This window comes from Gavialis gangeticus, unplaced genomic scaffold (assembly GCF_001723915.1).
Source record: "Gavialis gangeticus isolate Ggan-Ray unplaced genomic scaffold, GavGan_comp1, whole genome shotgun sequence".
Taxonomy (NCBI): Eukaryota; Metazoa; Chordata; order Crocodylia; family Gavialidae; genus Gavialis; species Gavialis gangeticus.
Window position 1 is genome coordinate 24824254 of NW_017729009.1, and position 10818 is coordinate 24835071.

The following is a 10818-nucleotide window of genomic DNA, read 5'->3' on the forward strand; positions in this document are numbered from 1 at the left end:
ATGCCCAGCCACCAGCAGAAACACCAGGAGTCACGTTCAAGAGACAGAGAGGAAAGGAGATGGGTTGAGCCACACATTTTGCGAAGGCTCAGGCTAGACAATAGAGTTGGGGTCCATTTGAAGGATGTTGTGGTGCTGGAGCAAGGGGAGCTCAGTCTCTCTGACTTATTCGACCCTCCACTTCAGGTGCAATAACCAAAATGGAGCCATTTAACTGGTGAAACTAATGCGGTGGATGCACAGGCACTACCCAGACTGCCTGAAGCACTTCACAAGGTCTCTATCCTCTCCTCCCTTTTTAAGGAGCCAGTTAGAAATGTTTCATCAACCTGTTTGTTGAGCAAATAAAAATACCATTTTAGGTAAGAACAAAAATGTTTTAAAAAGTCATTTCATTTGGGAGAGGAGGGGAAGCTGGGGACCCTGAAATGATGTCTTGGTCCATTGTTTTTGGAGCTAAGAGTTTTGATTTTTTTTGCATCAGACTGAGTCAGAATTCATTGCTTTTCAAAGCTTTTGAAGGTCAAAATGAAAAAGAAAAGGGAATGTTTGGATTTTATTGAAATGTTTTCATCAGCCTGGAACGACTTGAACATTTTGAGCTGCAGAAAATTTTTAATTTTTTTTTCTTTTTGTTCCATTTTTAGACCAGGACATGTTTCAAAGCTGTACATGCTTCAGAATGGTTGGAAGTGGAAATCCTGTTCCTGCCCATCCCCGCTTACCTACCTCTCCAGGCAGTGGGAAGACCGCATTTTGAATGGCCATGCTGGAGGTCTTTCTCTCACAGTGCCCAGCCCTGGGGAATGGAAACGTAGGCACTTTTCAACTTCTTGTTTGCATCTCACTTCTTTTACCTGGCATCCACTGTTAAAGCTAATCTGGATCCCTCCAGTTTAATAAACCCCCTTAGCATCTGTGCTTGAGAAGAGAAAATGCTCTGGATTTCCAAACTGCAGCATAAAGGGCCTTCATAAACTTTTCTAATGGGCTGTAAATTCTAATGAACTGTAATTCAAATGCAGTCCTGGCTCGTAGTCCATGAGATGAACTCCACAAGGAACCCTGATGCTCAGCTGAGCATGAAAAGGCCTTGCCATGCTTCCGGTCTCCTTGGGTTTAAACACATTCCAGCTCTTCTGGTGTTTTTCTTTCCTTTTTATGTAGCTAAAACTCCCATTGTGAGAACAAAGTCCTCAAGAATGAATGTATGAGGTCCCAAGCTGCTTTTTTCTGCACCTCAGTGCATCATAATGCCCTTGCTCTGCTATTGGGAACCTGCTCCTCCAGCTTCAGCCCTCTAACCCATTGCATGGACATCTACAGAAGTGAGGAGGTGGGGAATCATCTGCAATTCCTGCGAGGATGTGGATAGTTCAAATGAAGATCCACCTTGTAAAACATTTGCTGCAACCTGTCCACCTCCCTTGTTATCTCATTGATAGCATGCAACAACAGGCCCAAAAGAAATTAATTAGTTGCTTACCTCAGGAGGCAGCAAGCTTCTCTGACTGTCTTGCTGAAGAGATGTTCAAGAATATAACCTCCGATGTCTCCATGGCATCTTTCAGTATCATCTGAAATCAGCTATCATTGTTTGTCATTACCATAGTTATCCAGTGCCTATGGATGGGTATGAGAGTGCCACCTTGGGCAAGTGACCATTCACGAACTGTAAAATGGGTATAATAGCCTTCAAATGTCTCATTTATAGCCTTAATTGTAAGTTTTTTGTAAAATCCTGACACCATTGAAGCCAATAACAAAACTTGCATTGTCTTCACAGGATCCCTTGTGGCTGCACAGGCTAGCAAAGCAGGGTCTCAGTTGAGGAGGGGTGGAGGGGGCGCTCTAGGTTTTTTTCGTAGATTCAGAGATTGTAAGGCTGGAAGGGACCTCAGAAGATCAAGTCCAGCCCCCTGCATCAGGCAGGAAAGACAACTTCATGGTGACCATCCAGTCTCCTCTTGAAGGTTTCCAGGGGAGGTGATTGCACCACCCATGCAGGGAGCTTATTCCACAGTCTGGACACCCTGACTGTGAAGAAGTTTTTCCTAATGTTGAGCCTGAAACAGTCTTCCAGGAGTTTATGGCCATTACTCCTGGTTTTCCCCAAGGGCACCCTGGTGTACAGTTGGTCATTGAGCCCTTGATGTACGCCCCTGATGTAGCGGTAAGACGCTACCAAGTCCCCTCTCTGCTTTCGCTTTTTCACGCTGAAGAGTCCCAGGTCCCTCAGCCTTTCCTCATATGGCTTGCTGTGCAAGTCTCTGATCATATGGGTGGTGCTTCACTGGACTCTCTCGAGCTTTACAGGTGCTAACCAAGAGAAGGCAGTAACCAAAAAAAAAAATGGAACCAGGGAGATATATTTGTTCCAATAAACCCATCTCATAGTATTGATGCTTTCAAAAATAACTAACCCTAATAATTCCCATGTAAATAACTTCAGGTCAGATGCTGAAGGTCAGTTTTTATTCAGTCCTTTCTCAGGCAATGCTCCCAGTGAAGGCACTGGAGGAGCTTGAATAAAAGCTGATCAAGACCTCAGGATTTTGGCTCCTTCTCAGGTAAGGACCCCTCAACTCTGCTCCTATGTAGCTGAATGTGATTCGTTAAGGAAATGACCACCGCACCACTGGGCCCTGAATGCCCAACATGCTCACATGCAGGGAGTGGTGGTGGTGGGGCGCGGGCGTTAATTGGCTTCCCCGGGAGTTTTGCTTGAGTCAGGATGAATAAAAATAGGCTGTGGTCCCTGAGGACTCATCCTAGCAGTCAGTACAGCAAGAAGCAGGGGGGATGCTTCCATAGGCAACTTCCCTTTGATGTGAAGGGAAATCCTAAAGCTTTTGTTTTGCTTAAAACTCTCCCATCTTGGACCCTGTATGGGGCATTATAATCTCGAGTAGCTTGGGGGCCCAGATGCTCCATGCCTGTTTCCAGTCACCGGGGTTAGCGCATCCTCCTCTTGTGACACAGAGACCTTCATTGGACCTGCTTTCAAATCACCCTTAATGCAGTGCTGGGCAGGTCAATGGGAGGGGAGGGGATCATCTCTGGGAAGAAAATGCACTTTGGGGCTTTCCCTTGAACTTTTGAATGGGCTCCAAGAGGCGAGAGGACGTACATGTTTGTTTAAAAGGTCCTTCGGAGTCCGTGGAAATTAAAAAGGGGAGTTCAAACGCTTACTCTGTCAGCATAATATGAAGCAAAACAGCTCCGAGCTGAGGAGAATGCCGATGCTGAACCAGCCAGCCCCGCTCGCTGGGGTTCGTGGTCTTCAACAATTGCAGCCCCTGGAGTGCGGGGGCCCCTTGCGGTACCTGGAGTTCAGTTGATTGAATCCCAGCTTTTATTAGCACTGACAGTGTAATCTGTTGCAGATGGTCACACAAGGTGGTCGCCAAATGGCTCCTCCTGTTAATCACAGGTCCCCCCCTTGCCACCCCCTCGCTTCAGCCACTGCAGCCTGCTCTACCTGGATAAAACACGTGGGCTCAAGGGAGCAGCTTTACAGTGTGTTTATTTCCTGAAATCATAAAGCACAAGAATCACATACTTCAGCAGGAACCTCTGCCTTAGTCATCAAGTGTGTGTTTTACAGGCTCAGGCAGTGAGACAGCGATGAACACTTCATGCATGATGTGCTTTGGGGCTACTAAGAGTTTTGGACTGAGCTTCGCTTGTGAAGGCATCTTCTGGCCCTGGCATTCATTCAGACATGCTTTTTGCTAGCTAGTGCTTTTCACTAGCAGATCTCCAAGTGCTTTACAGAGCAGTGTATCCTCATCCCTGCTGTGCATGTAAGGAAACTGAGGCATGAGGAAGTGTTCAAGTGCATCTCACAGGACCTGGGAAGAGAACCTAGGGAGTGAGTCTCCTGGGCTAAGTACAGATAGTCAAAAAGCACAAGGCTGAATCAATTCAGTCTTTGCAGATTTATCTAAACTGCAGAGATTAAACTGCGAAACAACTGGACACACGTTTATCTTTGATGCAGGAAGTACAGCCACATGCCTGCAGTGGCTCAGGCTAGAAGCCGGGAGGGCACTAGAGCACAGCTCTCTGGCATGTAGCCAGCATGGGCTGTGTGTTTGTTTCCTCTTTCTGCTGCCTCTGAGGTGTCTGGGATTTGCAGTCCAGAATCACAGCCTCAGGGCTCTGCAGAGTTGCTCCTCACAGCCTCTTCCTGCTTCCAGGTGCCTCTGGGATTTGTTGTCCACAGTTGCAACCAGTAGTAAGTTTTTAGCAGGGCAGGGCAACTCTGTACTTGGAGGAAGGGAAGTTTAACCCCCTGCCCTGGCCCCAGACCCCAGCTGGGGTTTGTCTGGGGCTTGTTTGGAGGTTAGAAATGGCACCTGAAGGGTGGGGCACCTTAAGGAGGCCTACTGAGCTATGTTCAGCATATTAGCCCAGGAAATGAAGGGAGGTGACTCTGAACAACTTCTCACAGCTCAGGGTAGGGCATGGTCCGGTTCAGATCCATGTGTAAAACTAAAGCAGCCCAAGGGCTGCCTAAATAACCTCTAAATAACAGTAACAGTCTCATGGGGACACTTCCATTCCCCGGCAGCACTGGAATGCAAGGTGCTTTGGTCACACTCTGGCCTGCCCCCACCCCAGCCCCCACCCAGCAGTGGGAACAGGTGACGTAGGTCCAACATAAGGGGCAATGACCTGGCTTACTTGGATGCCAAACAGTCTGTACCTCTCCTTTCTACTTGTTTAATGTGTGCTTGTTTAACATGAATGGGATTGATCTGTTGGAGCCTAGGCAGTCCCCTGTCCATTTTAAACCTTCACTGTAAGAGCCTTGTAGCTCCTGCTACCCTCCAGATAGACGAGAATGCAGCTTACCATGGCATTTTTGGGACATCAGGAGGTGGTGGGTTTTCATACAAGGAACAAAGCCTTCTTGCCACTCTTACTATATTTTTAATCCCACTGAATAGGGCACGCATAATTTCGCCCTTATGGACAGAAATGCAGGGAAGAACCATGAATCCCAGTGGAATCCAGCAGGATTGCTAGGGACTGCTCTGGTGAATCTCACTATGACTCAGACCATGTGCTAGATGCACCCCCCAGGGAAAACTTTGCTGGACAGCCTAAAACCAAGTGGTTGGGGCAGCCTGGCAGCCTTGTCTGGTGGATCAATATGAGCAGTTGCAAGAATGGCCCCCAAGATTTAGTTAAGCGTCATAAGCCAGAAGCAATCTATATAACTGAGTAATCTTGTGCCAAAGGACAGAACAATTAGAAATCTTTAGTACCTTCCAAATGTGGCTTTTTAAGTGCATACAACACATACCTGTAAGTAAGTGTGTCTATAGATATTTACTCTCTCTATACATCAGCTCCTGGTACTGTACACCCACTCCTGGCCTGAAGGTGGTCCATACCTGAAATCCTTCCTTTTAACAGCTTAGTTACTTCTGAAAACCCAGAATTTTATGGATGAAAAGCTGAAAGTAATTAGTGGAATGTACCTTCCCCCCTCCCTCTTCCTCACCATTTCCTGTTGGGAAAAGGAGAAACAAAAAACCCCAAACCTTCCTGCCTTGCTCAGTCATAAAGACTGTAATGAGCTAAGCTCAGATGGGAAAGTTGGTTTGTACCAGGCAAGCGCTTAATTAAAGAATGAGTATGCAGCAGATCTGTTCCATTTTACAACCACACATCTTCCTGTTTTATAAAAATGCCTTTTGAAACCCAAAGGAAACGGTGCAGTAGACAGGAGAATGGGACCTGCTGGCCTGATGTTATCAACTTCCACCTTTAAAAAGGTGACACAGAGACATGGATTGCTGGGAGTGGAATGGCTGGCTTTTGTTCCTGACATATAAAAACAATACCTACCTTTCTCTGCCCAAAGATCAGGAAAATGAAAACCAGGGGAAGAGGGAGGAAATGAGACAAAAATGAAAGCTTAGCCTGTAGGGAAGTCATGGTAAATTTAGATGTGCTGTCTTAAGAAGCCAACACTGCACTTAAATATCCAACATCTTCACCCCTTTAGGAAGGCATGCGTGTGAAGTGCAGGACTGGGTCCCTAAAATGGCTCCGTGAATGGATTTAACATAGCATGATTACCTCTGGAGTGGCTTCTATCAGAGCCCCTCATTAACTCTACTCTTCTTTGCAGAGTATTTCTAGACCCTATATGCTCAGCAAGAGAAAGGAGTTGTTTAACAGTAGGACTTGGCCATTCTGGAGCAACCAAGGACTTCAAGTGCTTTGCAAATACTCCGCAAGTCAAGTTTCACCTCCGGGACTGGGAGTATTATTATTCATTTTGCAGATCACGTAGCCGTCACATAAAGCACCCTGTCTGCACCAGGGGCACTAGAGGTAACTCCCGCTGGTGTAACTCCAACAGAATTAGCAATCATGGAACAAGCAGTGTAGACAGGACTTAAGCATTTTTCACCACTATGGCATCTAGGGAAACTGCATTAATGGGTTTGTCCACAGAATTATTCTTGAGTAGTTATTGTGCCTTAAGAGTCTCATCCTACTTTATGCAAAGAAACTTTCAAGCTTCAAGCCCATGGTTTCAATGGTAAAAGCAGCCATAGCTCTCAGCTCACCTGCACCACACTTCTATATTTGACTCGTGACCAGCCACTACTTTCTGGTAGTACAAGTAGTGGTATCAAAGAAACCGAGTTTTGGCATCAACCTGCTGCCTGAATAACATCCCAAAGGAAGCAGGGGGGTAGCAGGCTGCATCTAGAAAAGAGCATGAGAAAAGTATTCTGCAAGGAACAATGTTGCCTCAGTTGGGGGAAGGAATGGAATTTAAGCAGCTAACAGGTGTTTTCCATTCCTCTGCTCTGTCACTCAGCTGGAAGAGTCTGGAGGGACTTAGCCGATTTCCATGACTCAGTCATCCTGAACTTCCCCCCCAAAATATGCATAACTTTACCCCAACAAAGGCTCCTTGCATCTGCACCACAACTTTGTTTCACTTCTACTAACGCAGCAAACAGAATCTGGAGCATCTCAAGGGTTCTCCTTCCAGCACCCCTTTTCAAACCTATTAAACCTACCAGTCCCAAATTTAGCTCCACAGGCCAGACAGTCTTTTGGTCATTTAAAAGGCTGTCACTTTAAGCAGCTACTCGCACACAATGCCAGAATGAGGCAACAGAGGGATCAAGTCACAATCTGGTCCTGTTTTCATGTTGCCAAGATCCAGCTGTGCATGCATTTAACATAAAAAAAAAGAAGCCACGAGAGCATATTATAAATTAACCGTTTTATTGAATATCAATAAACTGTATATAATTATATAAAAAGTTTCATCAGTACAAAATGTGGCACAAAAATATAAATACCAGTGTACCTTTGAAATGTAAACATACTCTTTGTTATGAATCTGTGAAAACAATGTACAAAGAAAGATGCATTCAGTAGGCACCTGTCAATAACCATAAATAGTTCTTTTGGCACACACCTGTCAATGGCCAGGCCTTTGCATAGGGCACCATTGTATCATCTGACAAGTGCCTGCTATTAGTCACAGTTCTCTTGAAAAGCAGTTGTTAAGAGTCATATTAACAGGTGCTTGAGTGCATAGCTGCTCTGTAAACAGGATTCTTGTTTGAAATGGCTACCAATGCCTTTTACGGACATTGTTAATCTGGAAGGCATTGCAAATTGTCATTGTGCTGGGGAAGAAGCAGCTGCTTCAGAACTAATGTGATACTGTATTATTGCATAGTAACACCTTCTACAGGCGGCGTATGTACAATCCGGGGAGCAGGGGGTGGCAGTAACACTTTGCTTTTGTCCTTCATTTAAAATAAAATGAAAAAAAAAAAACCATGCGCAGGAAAAAAAGAAAGTCTTAGTTCATAATCAGTTACCAAGTGGTTATGGTAAAAAACAAAAACCACACAACTGCCAAATACATTTCAGACCAGCTGTGTGGTCATAATTCAAGGCCAGATCCTACATGGTGCTGAGTGCCTTCAGCAACTGACAGGCACCTGTTAAGGCTCTGGCAAGGCTCACATTGAATCCAGGGGCCCAATCCTGCACCCATAGACCTTAGCTAGTTCGGGTGATCCACTGGCTCTCCTTGAAAGAGAGAGACAGTCAAGCATAGCAGAGTCCGATCCTGCACCCACAGGGCACTTACAGTTTTGTCACCGACTCCCGTGGAAGAAGGATCAGGTCTTTGGACTGTGCAAGAGGAACAAAAAACGGAGTGGGAGGGCAGGGAAGGAGTCTTTTAAGGCCTGAAGCAGCTGGATATACAGCGCTTGATACACACTGTCATGGCAACATGAAGGAAACTATCTCCTACAGAAACTAAATTACAAAATATATGTATTTGCATGTAAAGAGTCCTCGGGGGGAAAGGAGGGGGTTTAGTGTCTTTCAGCGAGTTCCAGAGCAGCCCGTTTCCTCGTGCTTGTGAAGAAGTGACATTCTGGAGAAAGTCCGGGAGCAGGTTTTGCACTGATACTTCTTTACATCTGAATGGGTTTGCAGGTGGGCACGGAGATTAGAGCGGTCAGCAAAGGCCCTATTGCAGTGCGTACAGGAAAAAGGCTTTTCACCTAGAAGAAAAAAGAGAATGCTTCACCATTAGCTCCCGGGGGTGGGGAAGGGGGCAGGAAATATCAAAGCATGGCCCATTTGTTAGTTCAAAACTCAGTTTAAAAAAAAAAAAAGGAGAGAGAAAGAGAGAGAGGGGTTGGGCATGAAAAAGAAAGGGCTGGGTGTTATACAGAGATCACCACACAGATCTTTTCCCATTGATTTTTTTTTTTTTTTGAATGCATGCGATTCACCTACAGAAAATGCTCTGCTTAGGAATTTGGCATAAAAAGAAGGGAAAAAAACTCCAGTTACTATACGAAACTGCAAGAGTTTCCCACTGGGGAAAGGTTAAAAAAAATAAGTCAAGACAGTTTCACTAAGAAATTAGAAAGCAGAAGCATGTCAAGGTCTGGCTGCCAGCAACTGAAATGCCTTGCAGAGCTGCCACCCAGTGAAGCATCAAGCTTCACGGTTATGAAGTGAACCGCGGCCAGGCTTCCTTGAAGGCAGCCAGCCCTAAACCTGGGAGTGGAGCGATTTCCTTTTCAGAGGCTCCCCTTCCCCCAGGCCCTGCTTAAAAACCTGCAGCCAAGCAAATTCTTGCCCGAGAGGCTCTTGCGGAGGAAACAAACGTGTACGCTCAATTTGGAAAGCACAATTAAGTCTTTCCAGCTTCCTTCAGACCTCAGCTTTGGGCCTTGGAGAGGGTGTGAAATCAGTGCCAAGTGACAATGAAACGAGCCCCGTGGCCAGGACAAAGGCGGTGGAGGGGACGCATTGTAAATGGGATACTTCTTGGATTAAAAGCCAAAAGCTCAGAGAGGCTGGCAGCTGCGAGTGCAGGGCTGCCCCAGGCATTACAGTAACAGGTGCACCATGCTAGCAGCCCTGGCACATTAAAGCACCTGCCGGCACTGCCCAGGAGCCTCCAGGGGCGCCTCAATCGCAGCATTAGCCAAACAATGAGTCATCGGGGAGGCTGGCCAGGATGCATCGCAACTGCACCTTTTGTGCTGGCACTCCGCTCATCCCCCCTGGGATCAGGAGGGTTTCAGATGCTCGGGGCGTAGGAGTCACGCAGTGCCCTCAGCCCCAGGCTGCGGCAAGAGCAGAGAAAGCCCCAGGCAGAGCCCAGCCCCTGGATGCGGGGCACAGGGACGATCTTCAGGAGCAAAGTTAGGAGATGCTAGAGGGGGTGGAGAAAGCCACCTGTTCTGGCCCTAGCACCATACCTAGACTCCCGGTGGCCCCAAGGAAACTTAAGAGATAGTAACAACAATAATAATAATAATCACCACTTTTACTATTTTTGGACCTGGTCTATTCATGCCTGGGGCACATCCACTAGCTCTGCTGGGTCCCAGCAGGGCCAAGAGCAGCAGGGGCTCAATCCGCATTGTCTGCCATCCCCCGGACAGTCCTGCCTTGCCCCAGGGCTGGCTCAGGGCACCTCAGCCCCCTACAGCCTCTCGGCCTAGTGCTCAGCCACCCGCCCGCTGCCAGGGGTCTACTTGGGGCCACATCCCCCTGCCCAGCCACACACACAGGGTCCAGGCCCGCTCGCCCGCAGCCCGCCCGGCGGGACCACGTACCCGTGTGCGTGCGGATGTGGCCCTGCAGCAGCCAGGGCCGGGAGAAGGCCTTGCCGCACATCTTGCAGACGCAGGGCAGCGTGTGGCTTCGGATGTGCATCTTGAGCGCACCCAGGCTGACGTACTCCTTCTCGCAGTACTTGCAGCTGAAGGCCTTCCTGGGCTGCGCGTCGCAGTGCAGCTGGCGGTGCTTGGCCAGGCCGGCGAAGGTGGAGTAGGGCTTGCGGCACTGCCCGCACTGGAACTTCTCGGCCTCGGGGGCGGCGGGCGAGGCCGGGCTGGGCGGGTCCGACGTCTTGCTGCCCTCGTCCTCCTCGCTCGACAGCGACGTGAGGTCCAGCGGCTTGGGCTCGGCGCCGCCCGCGCCGCCCGCCGGCTCCTCGGGGAAGAAGGAGGACAGCAGCCCCGCGCCCCACGCCAGCGGCGGGCAGCAGCCGGGCAGCAGCGGGTGCTTCTCGTACAGCAGCCCTGAGGGACACAGCGGCGTCAGCTCGGCCCGCGCCCAGCCAGCCCAGCCCAGCCCCGTCCCGTCCCATCCCGTCGCCCCGCACACCCGCCACGCACCGGCCTGGCTCTCCAGCTCGCTGTAGTTGGGCTTCTTGCTGGCCGAGAAGTGCTTCTTCACCAGGAAGGAGCGCGGCATCTTGCCTCACCCGCTCCAGCGCCCGCA

At 48.5% G+C, this 10818-nt stretch overlaps 1 protein-coding gene across 1 annotated transcript; it reads right to left on the bottom strand.

Annotated features, from left to right (window-relative positions):
* Positions 1–7246: 7246 nt before the first annotated feature.
* SNAI1 (snail family transcriptional repressor 1) lies at positions 7247–10812 on the bottom strand. The gene is made up of 3 exons (XM_019510252.1): positions 10713–10812; positions 10149–10616; positions 7247–8573 (listed from the first exon to the last, which is right to left on the bottom strand). Exons 1-3 carry the CDS (start codon positions 10789–10791, stop codon positions 8392–8394), a joined length of 729 nt encoding a protein of 242 aa, XP_019365797.1. The 5' UTR covers positions 10792–10812; the 3' UTR covers positions 7247–8391.
* Positions 10813–10818: the final 6 nt, after the last annotated feature.